This window comes from Mastigoproctus giganteus, chromosome 5 (assembly GCF_048544385.1).
Source record: "Mastigoproctus giganteus isolate SK-2022 chromosome 5, ASM4854438v1, whole genome shotgun sequence".
Taxonomy (NCBI): domain Eukaryota; kingdom Metazoa; phylum Arthropoda; class Arachnida; order Uropygi; family Thelyphonidae; genus Mastigoproctus; species Mastigoproctus giganteus.
The window spans coordinates 97,622,742-97,645,346 of record NC_143579.1 but is presented as its reverse complement, the minus strand read 5'-3'; the positions used below and the strand labels follow the sequence as shown (position 1 = coordinate 97,645,346).

General features: G+C 37.8%; 1 protein-coding gene across 2 annotated transcripts in view; it reads right to left on the bottom strand.

Moving 5' to 3' along the window:
• l(2)gd1 (lethal (2) giant discs 1) overlaps positions 1 to 22,605 on the bottom strand; it is a 518,195-nt gene that overhangs the window by 467,869 nt on the left and 27,721 nt on the right. For both annotated transcript variants that reach the window (XM_090373359.1, XM_090373358.1), the window contains exon 3: positions 7,308 to 7,417. In XM_090373359.1, the coding sequence (XP_090229485.1) occupies positions 7,308 to 7,417 (110 nt within the window). The remainder of the gene's footprint in view (positions 1 to 7,307; positions 7,418 to 22,605) is intronic.

Below are 22,605 nucleotides of genomic sequence, written 5' to 3'. Positions count from 1 at the left end.
CCAGAGGATGGTTGATTGTTGGAGCAAACACCTATCGTGTTGTGGAGGTGCGTAGTTTGAATCATTTCAAGGAAGAACTATATAAACTATCAGAGGGGATGGACAGGTGAAATAAAAATTGTTAGCTTGTTTTCTTTTTTTGGCTGATGCTGTATAAGCTTTCTACTTGCATAATTTGCCTCTACTACTTCTCACTCATTTCACAAATATATGTGATCTTAGTGCCAATTGCAATGATACTCATTTCCACTTACAGTCTGCCAAACACCACTTACTTTTTCTGACACAATTGTAAATTATTAGTTTGAGTCAAACACTGCTCATCTCAGTTGTCCTAATTATTTGGTGCATGACTTGTTTTGCATCATAGATGGTACTTATTCATATTTCCATTCTAAAATTAACTGTCACACACTTTGTAATTTGGAATCTCCTCTTTTCTTCTCTGTCTTAAAATTTCTCTACCCGATTGTGTCAAATTCACCTGCTGTCTTTATTGTTCTCCCAACTCCACTAATCTCTGTAGTCAACTTTACTAATCTATAGTATACTTCTTTCTCAAGTCCAACTTTCCTAAAACCCAGGTAATTTTTGTTGGCAATTTTAGTGTTTACAATTCCAGCTGGCTTCAATTTCATAGCACAGACCCAGCTAGTCAAAATGCTGAAGCTTTTGTAATTACTAATGACTTCACACAGATTGTTCATTTTCCTACCAGAATACCAGAAAAACCTAATCACATATCCAACACCCTTGATCTTTTTTTCACAAACAACCCTTCAAAATATAGAGTTGAGGTAACTTTCTCAGCCTAGTGTTGTCTGAAAATACAAGAATGTGAAACAGGATGATACATGAGCAAGATACCTATTCTTTTTTCCTTGGAATGATTACTGTTTTAAATCTTCTGCTGTCAATGGTTGCTCACACTGTGTCATGAAATTACTCTTATAGGGATAACTTCCCTACAAGAATATTTTATTTATCCTTTATTCCATGCTCACTCTTTAATAAACCTTGGTTTTTCAATAAAGTGTACCAAGGCTGTTCAAGATAAGAATGTTGCATATTACAACTGGCAATAAGCAACCAAGTTGTGATGTGAGGTGCCTAGCGGACCACTCACCTCAACTATATTTTGAAGGGTTGTTTGCAAAAAAAAAAAAAAAAAAATCAAGAGCGGTGGGTGTGTGGTTATGCTTTTCTGGTATCCAAATCTCTATGTTCATTTTCTACCTACATTAAACTAAGCTCACAACAAACAAAGCAGTTATTAGTCAGTCCAAATTTGATTTTGAACAGGCTAAGATTTGAAAACTTGCTTCTTGTCCAAAAGGTAGTCCGAGAATTCTGGTCTCTTGCTATATCTCTTGGCCACAACTTCTGCCCAGCTATACTCCCAACTCTGTTAAAACCTGATGGGACTATTGCCTCCTGAGATAAAGATAAAGTCAACTTGCCAGAAGCCTACTTTTCTTCTAACCATTGTATTGACAATCCTGTTAAATCACCTTTACCATTCCCAGTAAATTCCACTCAATGCCTCCTGTAGTCTTCAGTCAAAAAGATATCAGAAGAAATTTAGGCCAATCTTGATTCCAAGAAAGCTCCAGGTCCTGATGGCATTTCTCCACATGTTCTCAAAACCTGTGCTCTGAGCCTGCCCTATTGTTTGCCATTTTACACTTTCTTATGCCACTGACTTTTTATCCTTTTGCTTGGATATTTGCTCATATCCGGCCAGTTCCTAAAAAGAGTGATAAATTCCTCCAATTATCATCACACTGCTCTTACTACTAACCTCCATTCTTTCTAAAATAATGGTGAAACCTATTAACAGCCGACTCATAAACTATCTTGATACTTCAATCAGATAATCATTTGCCAAAACGGATTCTGTCAATGCCAATTCACTGATGATATACTGTTGTTGTTTGGGGTTTAATGGCACAAGAGCAGCTTCGGCTATATTGCGCCGTACTGATGATATATCAACTTATATTACCAAATTCAATGGCAAAGTTTGGTGAAACTGAAGCAGTTGCCCTGGACATTTCTAAGGCTTTCAATTGTGTTTAGCATAAAGCCATATAAACAGGCTTCTATCAATATGGACTACCGACTGTTTTGTGCAATTGGGTATCAAGTTTTTGGTTTTATAACTTACTGCAGGTGATGGCAGATGGCTCCTATGTGTTCTAACTTTTTCACTAATGCTAGCATTCCAAGATTCAGTTCTTTCTTCAACTCTGTTTCTTCTTGTATATTAATAACCTTCTTCCACTGACTGCAAATCCTATCCATAGTTTCAATAATGATAATACATTGCATTCCACATTCCAGGTTGAGAAACCTTGCTCTGCACAAACAGCTTAAACTTTTCAAATACCCACCACCAATTTCTTAAATGCTAATCTCCAGGTAATTCTCCAATGGGGAAAAAGATAACTTAATTTCAGTTCTTCACAAACACTTGCTGCAACCTCTACAAAAATTTAAGTCTAATGTCAACAGTATCGTCAATCTTCTCAACTTTCAACCCACACATGGTACCAATTACTATAAGTTCTGATACCATTCATGTTTGGCATTTTCATAAAAAAAAAAAAAAAATATATATATATATATATATTGAACATTGGTTCTTTGATTAGTTTATTTTATTTATTTCAGTTATAGTATATTTAATATAACTATAGATTTTAATTACTCTCACACACTGTGATTTGATAACATAGCCATGAATCTTTTTAGAAGTATTACATAAACTGATTGACTACTCGGAATTTGAAAACTTTCCTTTTATTGTAGATTTTTGTATTTATATTATTATTATCATGGTCTTCCAATAAAATATATCCAGATAAGAGGCCTCCCATTGGCTGGAAGCATTAATGCATTCAATAATCAAGTTGTGGTGGAGGATAAATATCAGCAATTTCTTCATTAAAATTTGGTTGGTTGGTTGAAAATCACGTCATCAACAAATCTACCAAAAGTTATAATACGTTGGTTTAGGTTCATTCATAATAATAGTGCTGGTAAAGGTAAGCCACTACACATGATTTACTGTCCATCCCCTCATTGCTACATATATACTTTCAATAAATAAGGAAAACCCATTATAGACATAATGGTTCCTCCTTTAAAATGTTACAGCAATTATCAAATAATAATTTTAAATTCTAATGCATTAAGGGCTTATGCCTCAAGTGCGAAAGAGTTAGACTATGTATAACTCTTTCACAGCTTGAGTTGACTAAATCCAAACTTCTGAACATCTAGTCTGCAATTATCTTTGCTTGACTTGAATTTATGACCCCTCGTGTCAACTTGACTCGAGGGGTCATATGGCAACTCGTCATGAAGGTATTCACAATATGAGATGTAACTTAAACAATGCCGCTATTGCAAATTTGCTAATCTATAATTGGCTGTGTATAAATGATGCAAGTTTAAATTATAATGTGAAATACTAGTAAACAGATTACTGAAGTCATATGTGCCAATATGAAAAATAACATTAGCATAAATATTAATATTAGTAGTGGCAAATTATGCAAGAAAGCAAGCTTGTACAGTATCAGCCAAAAATAAAAAAAATGTTCCCACTTCACATACCCATTCCTCCAACAGTTTGTCTAGTTCTTCCTTACATTTATTAAAGCTATCCACTTCCACAATATCAGATGGAAGTTTGTTCCAGTAATCAACCACCTGTTGACTAAATCCAAACTTCTGAACATCTAGTCTGCAATTATCCTTGCTTGACTTGAATTTATGACCCCTCATGTGCAGTCTGAGCAAGAGGAAGAATGCCATCAGCACTGAGCTTTTTTAATCCATTCAAAGTCTTAAACGCCTCAATGAGATCACTTTAGCAGGTGTATAGTCTCCAGAGGGGGCTCACATCTGGTGAGTATGGGCTTGGCACACCCAGGGTCCCGAGCTGGATATCATCATTCTTCTCTTTCTTGGTGATTCCCTTCTACCTCTCTTTCTCTCTCTCTCTCTCTCTCTTTGGGTAATTCAGAATTTTTTTTTTTTTGCCTGGTGCAGCATAAGCCTCAGGCTTCCTTGCACCATATGGCTAATAATAATAATAATAATAATAATGTGACATCATCATTGCCTTATACAATAGAATAATCACCTTATCCCTGCTAGCAAAATCCCTGCATACCATTGACAAAACTCCATGTGCTGTCCTGGCAGCCTGTCTGCACTGCTCAGAGAACTTCATATCTGACCACAATTATCTCCAGATCTTGTTTCATTTTTCACTAAGAATGTAGTACCACACAGTCGGTATATTAATCTGGGATTACTGCTGTTCATCTGCAGTACTTTGCATTTGTCAATATTAAACCTCAATTGCCATTTCTCAGCCTACTTGGCTAATTTTTCTAGATTTTTTGAATAGCATACCATCATCATTAACCACCCTGTCAACCTTTGTATCATCTGCAAACTTAGACATTAAGCCTGATATACCTTCATCAATATCATTAATATACCTTTATCAATACATTACTAAAAGATTGAATAACTCCTGGAATAACTGTTAATAAATCTTGCATTATCAATATTACTGATAATTATACTGACTGATTTTTCTAGCAATTTACTGAGTGTCTTTGTATATCTACCATTTCTAAAAGTAATAAACCTAAATCTTAATGGAGATATAAGAAATTTAAGTAGGGAAGTAAATTTAGTATTATTGTTTTTAAAATTTAATTTTTAACAGAGGCCAAGTAACTGCTTGAAAATTATATTTTTATTGGCTCTGATAATGTGTTTAGTTTTTCCTGATGAAATTTTTTACAAATAAAGCTATAACTGTTCATAGCATTTGAAATGTAGGTTATGATAATGTCTTTTTGTATTTCTCTTAGTTGTTTTGGTAATTTTTCATATTATTACCTCTAAAACCCATACACTACCCCAGGGGTTCCCAAACTTTCTCGGTTCACGGCACCCTTAGTGTCTCAGTAATTTTTTCACAGTGCCCCTAGGCCAAAATAAATACCTAACAGTTCCGTTTATTAAGTAGTTAGGTCCAAACAACTTAAGTAATGTTGAAACTATGAACTACCTCGTGTTAGTAGTTCGTTTGGTGTCCGACATTTTCCCTCGAAAATTCTAAATATCTTGCGGCACCCCTACGAGTTCGCAGCAGCGCCCTGGGGTGCCACAGAGCACAGTTTGGGAACTGCTGCACTACCCTAATGTTTTCCTTAACTAGTATAGTCCACATACTGAATATAGTCAGTCCTCGTATAACACGTGTTTACACTACACGAATTCGATCATACACGATTTATATATAGGGGACTGATATCTTATATAACACAAACCGAATTCGCTTATGCACGATTCGCCTTTGTGCTTACAAGAAATGGCAGTCGAACGCGAAATCACCCCAACCGAAGGCAACACGATAGGAATGAAGAGAAGATTCTGAAAATGTATTTATGTTTTTTATATCAGTGAAGGGGAAACACATTTCATCATAATAACGTAAAAACAACACAATTCCAGCTATCGGTATAATAGCAAATGCAATTAGATAGAGTTTACTACCAGTTTATAACAGATTCCACTAGCAGAAATGCAACTGGAAATTGTTTTTATTGTTTTATGGTAGTAACCCCTAGAAATGTGAGGTGTTAATAGTGTATCTCTGCCTTTACGGTGTTGTTTATTCAGTTGCTACATGCACGCAGCTTTGTTTATGTGTAACAAGCGTGCCTCCTCGTTTTTTAATTGTGCTTTATTCCTTAAAAATGAGTAAAATACTTAAAAGGTGTGAAAAGGAAGCATCCTGGTGAAGACACTGCAGATTCAGAGAAAAAAAGAAAAGCAATATCGATAAACAGAGGTGGACTGGATCAAAAATTCTTACCCGGGAAAATTTGTAGTGGCCTCATACTATGGTTTATGGCCAAAATCACACCAGCCTCTGGCCCACCGGGGTTTCCCCGGTAAGGCTTATGGCCAATTCGCCTCTATCGATAGAGAAAAAATATGAAATTGTGAAATGCTTTGAGCGAAGTGAAAGACCATGTGATATTGCACGTGCTACAGACCTAAATGAGGCAACTCCGAGAATTACAAAGAATGCAGAGAAAATAAAAACAACTTTCATAGCAGGTACAACTCAAAGTGTAATTAAAATCCATTAGATTAAGACACAAAGAATTGGAAGAGATGGAACGGCTGTCATCTGTTTGGATAGAAAATCAAACAAAAAACAAGTTTGCTTACGATAGAAGCAAAAACATTAGCAATATTTTATTACGTAATAGTCGTAATAAAATACGCAAGTATTTGATTACCATTATTTATTGTGTTTGGTAATGATTTGGTTACAAATGTGTGTTCAATCTTGGGTGGTTGGCACCTAATCCTATTTTTCCCATAGGGCCTGTTGTTTATATTGCATGATTTTGCATTGCACGAGGGTTTCTAGGAACACAACTATCGTGCTATACGAGGACTGACTGTACATACAACATACTTCAACAGGTAACCTATATTTGTAAGAAAATTTTAAACAAAACTGAATGGGGCTCAGATGTAACTGTCCTTTGTCTAAATTAATTGTGGTACTAAGCCTAAACTGCAATCTACAGGACATTATTTCAATTCAATAATTCAATAATTAAAAAAATTCACAAAAATTTTTAAGAAAACTAGGTTTACTGTAAAACCATAAAAGATACAAGATTTCTAAAAATCTTGTATCTTTTATGGTTTTGCAGTGAAAACTGGAAAGTCTGCAGATATATCAAATATGATATTTTACATCTGCAGTTCTTTTGAAAAAATGAAAAAAAAATTTTTTTTCACCAAAAACCCTCCATTTATAGCCATTATATAAGCTTATAAAGTCCAGAGTCAAAAATTGTCCCACAAAACTACATAGGTTATAAATTTTTTTTTAAAATTACTGTGATATGTAATATGATTACTTTTTTTTTTTTTTTTTTTTGAATAAAAAAGCCAATCATAGAATTCAGGGGGCCAGGTGAGTTGCTGATGATAGCCCTCCAATAGTTCCTGCTGGTACTAAGTAGGGTTGCTGTATTTGGAGATTTGGGAGGTTCTGACTGAATATATTATCACTTCCCTAGATTAGGGAAAATAATGAAAAACTGTCACACATGATACATTCTAAATTGTGTTATGAAAGTTATTTTTCACAATTTTTAAGCTTCATGTTACAAAAAAATGTAGCACAAGAAATATTCTCAAGAAATACAAACTAAACTGATATTAGAGACAAATATTTTACTAATTACCACAAGCTCTTCATCATCAGATAAATTAACGTCATCACCATCATCATCATCACTGGGTTGATCTTTCATGCATTCAGATGCTAACCGATTAATATCACTCAGCTCAATGGCTAAACAGAAAAAAAATAATAAATAAATAAATAAATGCGCACACACGCACACGCACGCACGCGCGCACACACGCACGCACGCACGCACACACACGCACACACAGTTTCTGTTAAAAGTCATTGGGAGAAGCCTGCCTCTGCCTCTCTCCTCTCTCACTAAGGTTTAGGCTATTTGTTGTCTGGACTTCTGTCTTATTTAGGCTGAAATTTTTGAATTTAGTGTTAAAATTGGCCTAAGTGCTACATTTAATTTTAAAATTGGACTAAGTGTTTACATTCTGTGATTTCTAAATTTATACTTCACCTAACCAACTCACTTTTTTTCTGACTGTAAAAGCTGTTCCCTGTCCTTAGTTCAGAGTAAAAATATCATCAATATACAGTGGATTCCGGTTATTTGGGCCACCGGTTAATCGGGGCAGCCATTTATTTGGGGCAAATCTTAAAAAAACAGAAACCAATCAAGAAAATAGCCAGGGTTTACTTCGCTTAATTGGGACAGCATGCCATTTAATCGGGGCAGAAGACTGCAGCACTGGAGATTACCCCACGATTGTCTCCGACGGTACCACGTGGTTCGGTGGAAATTCTGGAGGTCACAACCATAAAACAATAAAAACAATTAGCAGTCATCTGTTTATTGGGCTTTTCTGTTAGTGAAATCTATCATAAACGAATAGTAAACTCGATCTTATTGAATTTGCGATAATACCTACAGCTGGAATTCTGTGGGTTATTATGGTAAAATGTGTTTACACTTCTATGGAATCTTCAATCATATAAAAAAATAAATTTTCAGATCTCTTCATTCATATTTTTAAAGCTTTGTAACTCGTTACTCGGTTCTCACTTGCGCGTATCGTGTTACTTGCAATTTGTGTGTGCCGTGTTCTTTGTTATTGATTGCTTATCTTTTTACTGTTTTAAATTTTAACCCCTACCCACAAATGTCAGTGAACAGGAATGTCAACTAGTTCGTATGTACTTATTACAGTATGTATTAATTATTCCGATTATCACATATATTCTTCCAATATTCACGTATCATTTAATTTTTTAATTGGTAAGGTAATAAAGGGTAAATTTGTGCTTAATATATCTTTGCTTTTATAGCCTGTGGATAATATTCCTCCTATTTTCGCTAATTAGAATCGCTGTTTAATAGAATTAAAATTCAATTCACAAACGTGATCACAATGACCGGCGCTTACTGTACATCGTATAGTGAACGGTACTTTATTATGTTGAGTTTGTCATAACGTGATTTGATTGTATAAAGTGTAAAGTGTTCATTGTCTAACGGCCCCAGCGGTTTCCCCCATCTCCGTGTTGTGTACTCTGTTTGTGAAACACAGAACACTGTGAAGGCCAGAGATTTTAAAAAGTGTACGGTACATGTTTATGTTGTGTAGTGTCATGTTGTGTTGTTCCTCTGACCTTTTAGCCGTTGGGCCCCTAGTGAGACCCCCGTTGCCCACACTTAGCCCCGAGGGGCAGGTCAGGCATAGAGGGATCACATTAGAAGTAAGTACTCTGGCAGGCCCTGCCACATAATTTCCTAAGATTTCAGTGGCAAGGGCCTAAAAAAAAAAAAAAAAAATAAATAAATAATAAAAAAAATAAATAAAATAAAATAAAAAGATAAAAAAAAAAAAATAATAAAAAAAAAAATAGTAATAACTGAATTTGATTATACAGTGAACTAATAGTAAAAAAAAAAGGATGGGGGGGTACATTGTATTTTTAACTATTTACGTGAAATTTCGGATAATTGGGGCAGCCGCATAATCGGGCCAAAATGCACTAGTCCCAATGTGTCCCAAATAACCGGAATGGACTGTACTTCTGAGATTAACATAAACTGATTTTATCCAAATAAATAAAATAATAATACAATGGTTGTAGCTTGAGGAGATGGGACACAACTTTCTAAAAAAGTCTTGTTATCTTTTAGGTTTTGCAGGGAAAACTGGAAAGTCTGCAGATAACAAAAATCAAATATGATATTTTACATCTGCAGCTCTTGTGAAAAAATGAAAAAAAAAAATTTTTTTTTTTTTTCAAAACACATAACAAGGCATAATTCCTCAGAAATTCTCTAATTATTGACTGCTGAAGTGTCAGTACAATCCAATGCATATCACTAAATATTTTACTGTTTAAGCATCCCCACAAAAAATAATCACAGTGTTAAATCTGGGAAGAGCAGTGGCCATTCAATGGAACCCCACTGTCTAATCCACTGACATGCTAGGAACTTTTTCTAGCATGTCAGTGGATTAGATGCTGCTGCATAAAAAAAAGATGCTGAAAATTCATTTTGAAATGCATTAATGGATTTCTAGCAACTCTACAACCTTCCTAAAATTGTCTTTTGGCAGTTAGCTTTCTCCTGTTATGGTTCCCTCAAAGACAAAAAATGTCTGAGAACATCTGTCCAAATTTCAGATCAGACTGTCAAGCAAGGAGAATTTAAATCCTTGTTAAAAAATAAATGGGCTTATTAAGAGAGTAATTTTACACAGATATGGTGATTAACATTCCCCTTTGGTTTAAATGTGACTTCATCAGTCCAAAAAACCTCATCAACAATATCTGGTTTATAAGAACCAGATATTGTCAAAATGGTCAAAATCCATTTGGTAAATTCCAGGTTTTGTCTGGGTTGTCCTCAATCAAAACTTTTAGCAACATAGGATGATAAATTTTGTATTTAAGTTCCTTTATGATTCTATTTAATCTTATTTTAGGTATTTTAAGTTTAAAACTTTACTTTCTTTGAGGATTTTTTTATAATTCTTTCAATATCCTCTCTTAAACGTAGCACAGGTTCCAAAGTAGTAAATGATTAGCATTAGTATAGGTATATGATGCAAGCAAGCAAGCAAGATTATACAGCATCAGCCAAAAAAAAAAAAAAACCTTCCCGCTTCACCCATCCATTCATTTCAAGTTTATCCACTTCTTCCTTGAATTTATTTAAGCTATCAACTTCCACAACAGATGGAAGTTTGTTCCAGCAATCAACTACCTGCTGGCTAAAGGAAAATTTCTGCACATATATTCGACAACTGTCTTTCCTCAATTTCAGTTTATGGCCCCTCAGGTTTGTAATCTGAGCAAGCGGAAGAATCCCATCAGCATTGAGCCTGCTCAATCCATTCAAGGCCTTATACACCTCAATCAGATCACCTTGCAGGTGCCTAGTCTCCAGATGCTGCAATTTGCAAAACTTAAGCCTTTCTTTGTAAGAGCACCCCCTTTGTTCCCCTCACTAGTCTTGTTACCTTTTTTTTTTTGTACTCATTCTAGCAACTCTACAACCTTCCTAAAATGAGGCTTCCAGACCTGTACACAGTACTAAAGGTGTGGCCTGACCATTGCATTATAAAGGAGATAATCACCTCCTTATGTCTTTGAGATACAAGGTCTATCAGGTTTTGGTATACTGTGCACTGTTCCCACATCAAACTTCTTCACAATTTGCTTTATGGTCTTTATTGTGGGTATTTTATATCCAAAAAAGCTTTTAAAACTAGTGTGCAACATCTGCAGGCATTTTCATACATTGCATGCCACTTTACAATTTCAATCCAATCATTCATCATAAGGCTCATTGTACTCCTATGTTCAAATTATTCTGAAATGACAAAAACAAAATTATACACTATTTTTCAAACAACATATACATTTTTACATCAGCAGTTATTCAAAATATTTTCCTTACTTATGAATCACTCTGTATATATATACTGAAGTATGACATGAGTATAAAAACATGAATATATGACATATGGTCACTGCAAATGGAACTCAATACTAATCATAATTACTGTAATATGTATAAATGTGAAGGAATTTAGACTGATATATTTGAAAAATATATAAATTATGTTGAAATCCTCAAATGAAATCTGCATACTCCATAGTTTTTGGCAGAGAATTTCAGCATATTTCATATTTCTTTCAAACATACCTATCTAAACTTCAGCATTAGCAGCAGCAAATGTTGCAAGAAAGCAAGCATCAGCCAAAAAAAAAAAAAAACCACACACCTCCCATTTCACCTATTCATTCCCTTATTTATCATACAGATATTACTCTTCCACATATATTTATATTCCACGGCATTAATTCAAAATTTGACCAATAATAAAAAATTGAATTAAGCAAATTTCGTCAATTCGAAGTTCAAAAAGATAATCTAAAATTTTAATGTTATCTAAATTTTGAAAATTACCAATGCAAAACTCACTAATAACAAACAAATGTAATATGAGCATCAATGACACTACCAAAATATTGTGTGAAAATGCTCATAATCAAAGTTTCATTTTAGGAAGGCTATAGGTCTGCTGGAATTATTATTTTTTTTTTTGATTTGGTAGTTGTTGGCGCATCGGCTTCTGTGGCCATATTGCACCTCCCAAGGTTTTTGCAGTACTTTGATCCAAGCCCGAGGCGGGAATCGAACCTGCGACCTTTGGGTTGCCGGGAAGGTACTTTACCCACTCGGCTAGCCCGGTCGGCGGAATTATTATTATTAGCCACACGGTGCAAGGAAGCCCAAGGCTTATGCTGCACCAGCCAAAAAATTCCAGAGTTACCCTGAGAGAGAGAGAGAGAGAGAGAGTTATTGTTGTTATTTAGTAAATATCATGCCCCAGACTAGAGCAGAAAAGCAACGGGCACAAAGTGGCAGGAGTGCTGTGACTCGGGAGAAAACTGAGGGGGGAGAGGCAATTCTCCAACACACTGCAGCCTTAAAAAATGTGCAACTTGTGAAATGTTTGCCAAACTCTCTGGAACGGAACATGATCTAGCCATATATTTATCAAGGAGGATGTCTGTGTGTGTGTGTCAGGTGCAGAGAGTGTCTAGAAATCAGGCATCAGCTCAGCATTCTCATGGTCATCTATGAGAGCTTGAGGTGTAGGGTAGATGCCCTTGAAGAAATTAATATGAGGGGCCCATCAAGCTCTCAGTTGCCCAACTCAATGCCAGAGCTCACTCCTGGGCATCAGGCAACACAGCAGCAACCTCCAAGGCAGACTGCACTGGTCCCACAGGAGTTAGTTATCGTCGGGGAGGGCGCCTCCGTAGCCAGGTGGAAAGGAGCAGCAGTGCGTAGCACACGCTTCTTGATTAGACCGGGGTTCGAGCCCGTCACCACCAAATACGGAGGATACGGAAAGGTCAGGAAATGACCACCGCATATTCCCAGAGCAATATGGCCTTAGTTGCTAATGCTCCGAAAAACCAACAAACTAAAACACAAACTAAACTCGTCGGTGATTCTATTGTCAGGGAGATGGTGAATATATTGTGTAAAAAGGATAGATGGAATAGAACCAGGGTATGTCTGCCAGGGGCAAAAGTTGATGACGATGTAAAGCATATATCATCTTTTAAGAGCACAAAAGACGATATTGTTGTACACATTGGCACTAATGACATTAAGAGTAGATCTGCAGATTTACTTAAAAAGTACAGGTCAATGTTGCAAAAAAGTCGTGATTTACGGTTAAATTTGAGTGTCTGCAATTCTGCCCAGACACGATAGGAGGGAGTACATGATGAGGGCCTTGTCAATCAATTCGACCCTGGAGGAAATGTGCAAGGCTCAAGGGGTACAATTTTTTTCAGCCTGGTCTGTGCTTGTTAACAGGAGAGAGTGCTTCTACAGGGATGGAATACATTTAAATAGAAAGGGTGCAAGAATATTTGCTGATGCTATCGAGGCAGTTTAGGTGGGTCGGAAAACTGCTAGCTTGGGGGAGATTCGAAGACTAAAACGTTAAAAGTAGCTGCAGGCAGAAGTGACGGTGATTCTTGCACAACTTCTATTAGAATAAGCAGCGGCGTGGAGTAAGGGGTGTAGGGGGTTTCAGGGACTGATGGCAGTCATCGTGAAACAGGTGGGTATATGGGATGTGTTAGGGTAACTAATAATAAGGATAGGTATATGTATACTTGCATATATACCAATGCTAGAAGTATAGTAAATTAATTTGAAGAATTTGAAGTGTTGGTCAAGACATCAAAGGCAGATATTGTTGGGATAGCAGAGATGTGGTGTCACACAGATATAAAGAATGCAGAACTGGAATTTGGGGAGTACAATGTGTACAGAAAGGATAGATGGGATAGGAAGGGAGGAGGTGTTATGCTGTTAATTAAGAAAACCATAAAATCAAAACAAGTGCATCCAGTTGATATAGATGAACAGTGCACTGTTGAGTCAGTTTGGTGTGACATAAGCAATGCAAAAGCAAAAATAAGAGTAGGAATGTATTAGCATTAGCATAGGCATATGATGCAAGAAAGCAAGCTTATTCAGCATCAGCCAAAAAAAAAAAAAAACACACACCACTCCCATTTCACCCCTCCGTTCGTTCGAAATACCTGTCCAGTTGAGCTTTAAATTTGTTTAGGCTATCAACTTCAACAACAAGTGATGGAAGTCGGTTCCACCAACCAACGACCCGCTGGCCAAAGGCAAATTTCCGCACATCTATCCGACATCCGTCCTTCGTCAATTTGAATTTATGCCCTCTGAGGTGATTATTCTGAGCAAGATGAAGAATCCCATTGGCATTGAGCATGCTCAAACCATTCAAAGCCTTATACAGCTCTATCAGATCACCTCGCTGGTGCCTAGTCTCCAGACTCTGTAATTTGCAAAACTTAAGCCTTTCTTCGTAAGAGCAACCCTTTGTTCCATTCACTAATCTTGTTGCCCTTCTCCGTACCCGTTCCAGCAGCTCTACATCCTTCTTGAAATGAGGCCTCCAGACCTGTATACAGTACTCAAGATGTGGCCTAACCATTGCCTTATACAAGGGATTAATCACCTCCTTATCCCTTCTAGAAAAATTCCTGTATATCATTGACAAGACACCAAGAGCTACTCTTGCAGCTCGTCTGCACTGCTCAGAGAACTTCATATCTGCCTGCACAATTACCCCCAGGTCCTTTTCATTCTCCACCACTGTCAGTGTAGTACCGCAGAGTTGATACGTTGCTCTGGGGTTACTGTTTCCCATATGTAGTACTTTACATTTGTCAATGTTAAACTTCATTTACCACCTCTCAGCCCATCTGTTCAACCTTTCCAGATCCTGTTGCAGCAGCATAGCATCAGTAGTGTCCTTAACAACCCTGCCAACCTTTGTATCATCTGCAAACTTGGACATTAAACTTGATATCCCATCATCAATATCATTCATAAACACCGAAAACAACAACGGACCCAACACTGAACCCTGAGGAACTCCACTAATAACATTAGTCCACTTTGAGCAGTGTCCATTGATTACCACTCTCTGTCTTCTGCCACTCAACCATCCCCTTATCGATAGCAGCAATTTGCCTCCAGTGCCACACTGCTCCAATTTGTGCAGCAGTCTTCCATGTACAACAGTATCAAAAGCCTTTCTAAGATCCAGATATATAATATCAAAGTTATTCCCTGCATCCAGTTCTTTTGTGACTGCATCATAGTATCCAATCAAATTGGTCAGACAAGACCTGCCCTTAACAAAACCATGCTGTGTCTGAGCTATAACTGAATTCTTGTCTAGATGATTCTGCAGTGCTTCTTTAACCAGTGCCTCCATTAATTCACCTGGAACAGAAGTTAAACTAACAGGTCTATAATTACTTGTGTCAGCCTTTGATCCTCCTTTGTGAATTGGGGTTACATTTGCACATCTCCTGTCTATGGGTACCTCCCCTGAGTCCAAAGAAGCTCTCATAATTATAGCTAGGGGTTTGCTTACTTCCTTTGCTGCCTCCTTTAATATAACTGGATAGATCCCATCCACCCCAGGTGCCTTTTTTATGTTTATCCTCAACAATCTCTCCTCCACTTTCCTCTCAGTTATTACAAAATCATCCAGCTCACTGCCAATGTTTACTTTACCTACATCATTCTCCTTCCTGAATAACTCCTCATGCGTGAATGTAGATGCAAAATACTCGTTTAGATTGTTAGCCACCTGAGCAGGATCCTCAACTGTTGAACCATCAATATCCAGTGGACCAATCTGATTCATCCCTTTCCTTCTTGAGTTTAAATATGTAAAGAACTCTTTTCTGTTTTTCTTTGCATCCTTTGCCAAGGATTTTTCGTAGTCTGCCTTTGCCTGCCTAATCTCCTTTGTGACTTGGTTACAGACCAACTTATATCTATCATAGGCTTCCATGTCACCCATTAATTTGTATGTATCCCATGCATTTTTCTTCTCTGCCACATGTCTCATTAGTTCATCTGACAACCATTTAGGCCTAAACTGTGTTATAGGACTAATGACTCGAATGAGTACAATGAACAATTGTACAGAGAAATAGAGTGGGCTAGTAAATCAGAATGTCTTATAATGGGGGATTTTAACTTCCCAGATAAAGAATGGAACTTATGGGTTGGTCACTCGCACACTAGTAAGACTTTTCTGGACTTATTGGATGATTGTTTTCTGCCGCAGCATGTTCGAGAGGCAACCAGAGAGGGTAATACTCTTCATCTGGTTATCAGCAGTGTTCATTCATGTAATAAGAATTTAATACACGAATGATCACTGCTGATCATTTGTGTATTAAATGATCAAGATAAAGAAACCATTAGGTGTCAGTGATCACAGTGTACTGATGTGGGATTTACTTAAAGATATAATTACCATCAGGGGTAAAGAAAGGGGTTTTTGCTTCCGTAAAGGTGACTATAGTGGTCTAAGACAGTTTTTAAATTCTGTACAGTGGGACCAACTGATGATGTTACCAACAGGAAATTTAAGTGGGAAGCATTCAAGGAATTAATAGTGGAAGCTACTAAACGTTTCATACCTATTAAAAATATTGTTCGGGGTTTAGGCCTAAACAGATGTCAGATGAACTAATGAGACTCGTGGATTAGAATAAAAATGCATGGGATGCATATGAATTATCAGGTCAGGTGACACTGAAGCCAATGGCAGATATAACGTAGTCTGCAATCAAGTCACAAAGGAGGTTAGGTAGGCAAAGGCAGATTACAAGAAATCTTTGGCAAAGGATGCTAAGAAAAACATCCCCTTCCTTTTAAAGTTTATATAAACTCTAAAAGGAAGGGGATGAATCTGATTGGTTCACCTGATATCAATGGTTCAACTGTTGATACAGCTCAAACAGCAAACAAACTGAATGAGTATTTTGCATCTACATTCACACATGAGGAGTTATTAAGGTTTGAAAATGCCACAAGGTTATCAAATTGTAACAGGGTGCTTAATGATTTCGTAATAACTGAGAACAAAGTGGAGAAGAAATTGTTGAAGTTAAATATAAGAAAGGCACCTGGGGTGGATGGGATCTATCCAGTTATATTAAAGGAGGCGGCAAAGCAACTAAGCAAACCCTTAGCCATAATTATGAGAGCATCCTTGGACCCAGGGGAGGTTCCCACGGACTGGAGATGTGCAAATGTATCCCCAATTCACAAAGGGGGATCGAAGGGTGACACGAGTAATTACAGACCAGTTAGTTTAACTTCTGTTCCGGGTAAAATAACACTGGTTAAAGATGCATTGCAGGATCATCTAGAAAAGACTGCAGCAATAATTCAGACACAGCATGGGTTTGTTAAGGGAAAGTCTTGTCTGACAAATTTGATTGGTTATTATGATGTGGTTACAAAGGAACTGGATGCAAAAAATAATTTTGATATCATATACTTGGATTTCCGGAAAGCTTTTGACACTGTTGCGCATGGAAGCTACTGTAAAAATTGGAGCAGAATGGTATTAAGGGTAAAAAAAAAAGTAAAGTGCAGCCATTATCAACCCACTGCAGAATGGATGCCTCCTCAGCAATTCATGCTGAGGGAAATGGACCATAATCTGCCACGCTGGTCCAGTGCGGGTTGCCAGATTGACCATATTCAGTAGTCAGGTTCTTGAACCCCGTCTACTCAAAGAGCGTGTGCTACTGCACTCCCACTCCTGCCCACTCGGCTACGGAGGTATTAAGTTACAATGTACCTTAAGGTAAGTTGCTACAATGGATAAAAGGATTGTTGAGTGGGAGAAGACAGAGGGTGGTAATCAATGGGTGCTGCTCTTCTGGACTAATGTTATTAGCGGAGTCCCACAGGGTTCAGTATTGTGTCCACTGTTGTTTTGTATATTTATCAATGATATTGATGAAGGTATATCAGGCTTCGTATCGAAGTTTGCAGATGATACAAAGGTCGGCATGGTTGCTAATAACAATAATGGCAGTGTGTTACTGCAACAGGATCTAGAAAATTTTGGCAGATGGGCTGAGAAGTGGCAACTGAAGTTTAACATTGAAAAATGCAAAGTACTGCATATGGGTAGAAGTAACCGCAGAGAAACGTACCAACTGTGTGGTACTACACTTAAGGTGGTAGAAAATGAAAAAGTCCTGGGAGTAATTGTGCAGTCAGATATGAAGTTTTCTGAGCAATGCAGACAGGCTGCCAGGGCAGGTCATGGGGTTTTGTCAATGATATATAGGAATTTTGTTAGAAGGGAAAAGGAGGTGATTGTCCCTCTGTACAAGGCAATGAGCAGGAATGCCTTTAGTATTGCATGCAGGTCTGGAGGCCTCATTTAAGAAGGATGTAGATTTGCTTGAGCATGTACAGAGAAGAGCAACAAGATTGGTGAGGGGAAGTAAGGGATCCTCTTACCAGGAGAGGCTTAAGTTCTGCAAATTGCAGCATCTGGAGACTAGGCACCTGCAAGGTGATCTGATTGAGGTGTACAAGGCCTTGAATGGGTTGAGCACGCTGAATTCTGATGGGATTCTTCCACTTGTTCAGATTACGAACCTAAGGGGGCATAAATTGAAATTGAGGAAGGACAAATGTAGAATAGATGTGTGGAAATTTGCCTTTAGCCAGTGGGATTTGCTGGTTAATACTGGAACAAACTTCCATGTCGTTGTGGAAGTTGATAGGTTAAATAAATTTAAGGAGGAACTGGACAAATATTTAGAGGGGATTATTTTGTAATTTTTTTTTTTTTTGGCTGTTGCTGCATAAGCTCAAATGCTTGCTTTCTTGCATCACATGCCACTACTACTACTACTATTATTTGGTTTTCAGAAGCATTAGGAACTAAGGCCATATTGCTCCGGGGATATGTGGTGACCATTCTCTGACCTTTCTGCATCCTCCGTATTTGGTGGTCACGGGCTCGAACCGCGGTCTAAACAAGAAGCATGTGCTACTGCTGCTCCTACCCGCCTCACTACTGAGGAGCCGGGGAGAGAGAGAGAGAGAGAGAGAGAGAGATAGAGAGGAATCAAGAAGAAAGTGTCAGCCTCTGGGGTGATTGGGTATATAGAAGAGCAACAAAGCCTAGTCACAAGTACAAGAGGGTACTCTTAACAGGAAAGACTTTAATTCTATAAATTATAGCATCTGCAAGGAGACTTCATTAAAGTGTTTAAATAGGTTGAGAGACCGGCAGAATTACTTAACAAGTACAGGTCACTGTTGGAAAAAAGCCGTGAATTAGGGTTGAATTTGAAAGTATCTGCAATTCTGCCCAGACACCATAGGAGGGAGTATATGATGAGAGCCTTGTTGATTGATTCGGCCCTGGAGAGATTGTGCAAGGCTCAAGGGGTAGAATTTTTTTCAGCCTGGACTGTACTTGTTAACAGGAGAGACTGCTTCTACAGGGATGGGATACACTTAAATAGAAAGGGTGCAAGAATATTTGCTGATGCTATCAAGGCAGTGTTAGGTGGGTCGGAAAACGGCTAGCTTGGGGAGATACAAAGACTAATAGATTAACAGTAGCCACTGGCAGAGGTGAAAGTGATTCTTGCATTGTTTCTATTGGAATGAGCAGAAGCCTGAAAAACAAGATGCAGGATATTTCAGAGACTGCTGTGAGTCATTGCGGTACAAGTAAACACATGGGTTGTGTTAGCTAAGAATAGAAACAGGTGCATGTATACTTGCGTGTACACCAATACTAGGAGTTTAGTAAATAAATTTGATGAATTTGAGGTATTGCTCAAAACATCAAAGGCAGATATTGTTGGGATATCAGAGATGTGGTGTCACACAGATTTAAGGAATGCAAAACTGGAATTTGAGGAGTACAAATTCTACAGAAAGAATAGACAGAATAGAAAGGGAGGAGGGATTATGCTATTAGTTATGAAACACATAAAATCCAAGGAAGTGAAGCAAGTCGACATCGCTGGACAGTGCAGTGTCGAGCCAGTTTGGTGTGACATAAGCATTGGGAGATCAAAATTGAGAGTAGGAGTGTGCTATAGGCCTAATGACTCTGATGAGTATAATAAGAAACTGTACAGGGAAATAGAGTAGGCCAGTACATCACAGAGTCTTATAATGGGGGATTTTAATTTCCCAAATATTGATTGGAATTTAGGGGCTGGTCACTCACACACACTAGCAAGGCTTTTGTGGATTTATTGGATGATTGTTTTCTACATTAGCATGTTCGGGAAGCAACTAGAGGGAGTAATACTCTTGATTTGATTATCACTAGTGATTCTTCATGCATTAAGAAGATGCAGATACAGGAACCACTAGGTGGCAGTGATCACAGTGTGCTGAAGTGGGATTTACTCAAAGGGGTAACCACCATTCGGGGTAAAGGGAAGGGTTATTGCTTTCGTAAAGGCGACTACGATGGACTGAGACAGTATTTAAATTCTATACAGTGGGATCAACTGAGGATGTTACCAACAGCAAATTCAAAATGGGAAGCATTCAAAGAACTTATCTTGGAAGCTACTAGGCTTTACATACTAACTAAGAAATATTGTTCAAGGTTTGCCTAAATGGATGTTAGAGGAACTAATGAGACATATGGCAGAGAAGAAAAATGCATGGGATACATACAAATTAACACGTGACACAGAAGCCTATGATAGATAGATACAAGTTGAGCTGTAACCAAGTTACAAAGGAGGTTAGGCAGGCAAAGGGAGATTACGAGAAATCTTTGAAAGGGATGCAAAGAAAAACAGCAAAGAGTTCTTTACTTATATAAACTCTAGAAGGAAGGGGATGAATCAGATTGGTCCACTTGATATCGATGGGTCAACTGTAGATGATCCTGCTCAAGTAGCTAACAAACTAAATTAATATTTTGAATCGAAATTCACACATTAGGAGTTATTCAGAGAGGGGAATGCCAGAGGTGTATTCAACTCTGGCAGTAAGCTAGATAATCTAGTAATAACTGAGAGTAAAGTGGAGGAGAAATTGTTGAAGATAAACACAAGAAAGGCACCTGGAGTGGATGGGATCTATCCAGTTATATTAAAGGAGGCAGCAAAGGAAGTAAGCAAACCCTTAGCCATAATTATGAGAGCTTCCTTGGACTCAGGGGAGGTGCCCATAGACTGGAGATGTGCAAATGTGACCCCAATTCACAAAGGAGGATCAAAGGCTGACACAAGTAATTATAGACCTATGAGTTTAACTTCTGTTCCAGGAAAATTAATGGAGGCACTGGTTAAAGAAGCACTGCAGGATCACCTAGACAAGACTTCAGTCGGACACAGCATGGTTTTGTTAAGGGAAAGTCTTGCCTGACCAATTTGATTGGATACTATGATGCAGTCACAAAAGAACTGGATGCAGGGAATAACTTTGATATTATATACTTGGATCTTCAAAAGGCTTTTGATACTGTTGCACATGGAAGTCTGCTGCACAAATTGGAGCAGTGTGGCAGTGGAGGCAAATTGCTGCTATGGATAAAGGGGTGGTTGAGGTGGAGAAGACAGAGAGTGGTAATCAATGGACACTGCTCATCGTGGACTAATGTTATTAGTGGAGTCCCTCAGGGTTCAGTGTTGGGTCCATTATTGTTTTCTGTATTTATAAATGATATTGATGATGGTATATCAAGCTTAATGTCCAAGTTTGCAGACAATACGAAGGTTGGCAGGGTTGTCAAGGACACTACTGACAATATGCTCCTGCAACAGGATCTGGAAATGTTGAGCAGATGGGCTGAGATGTGGCAAATGAAGTTTAACATTGACAAATGTAATTTGTCAATGTGGGAAACAGCAACCCCGGAGCAACGTATCAATTCTGTGGTACTACACTGACAGTGGTAGAGAATGAAAGGGACCTGGGGGTGGTTGTGCAGGCAGATATGAAGTTCTGTGAGCAGTGCAGATGGGCTGCAAGAGTAGCTCATGGTGTCTTATCAATGATATACAGGAATTTTTCTAGCAGGGATAAGGAGATGATTATTCCCTTGTATAAGGCAGTGGTCAGGGCACACCATGAGTACTGTATACAGGTCTGGAGGCCTCATTGCAAGAAGAATGTAGAGCTGCTGGAACGAATACAGAGAAGGGCAGCAAGATTAGTGAATGGAACAAAGGGAAGCTCTTACGAAGAAAGGCTTAAGTTTTGCAAATTACAGTGTCTGGAGACTAGGCACAAGCGAGGTGATCTGATAGAGGTGTATAAAGCCTTGAATGGTTTGAGCATGCTCAATGCTGATGGGATTCTTCCTCTTGCTCAGAATAATCACCTGAGAGGGCATAAATTCAAATTGAGGAAAGACAGATGTAGGATAGAGGTGTGGAAATTTGCCTTTAGCCAGCGGGTGGTTGGTTGGTGGAACAGACTTCCATCCCTTGTCGTGGAAGTTGATAGCTTAAATAAGTTTAAGACTCAGCTGGACAGGTATTTCAAACGAACAGAGGGGCAAAGTGGAAATGGTTTTTTTTTTTTTTTTTGGCTGATGCTGCATAAGCTTTCTTTCTTGCATCAAATGCCTCTACTAATGCTAATGCTAACTAAATGCTGATGAATATACTTGTTCTTTCTCAAATGACACACACACAAGGGAATATAAATTTAAATTGAAAAAAATAATGGTTACAAAGAATTGCAAAATGTTTCCAGCTAGAGAACAATTCATTGTCGGAATAAACTTTCACCTTATGTTGTAGAAGTGAATAGTTTGAATGACCTTAAAGAAAGGCTTAAAAATTATTAGAAGGTATGTGCAAAAAAAAAAAAGTAGGTTTTTTTTTTTTTTTTTGCTGTAGCTGTATAACAGGGGTGGCCAACTTAATTTGTGATGTAATCTCCTTTTTTTTTTTTTCTTCAAAATGTGTCACAATCTACCAACTCTAGAATTTCATTGTGCATGTTAAAAAAAGTTAAT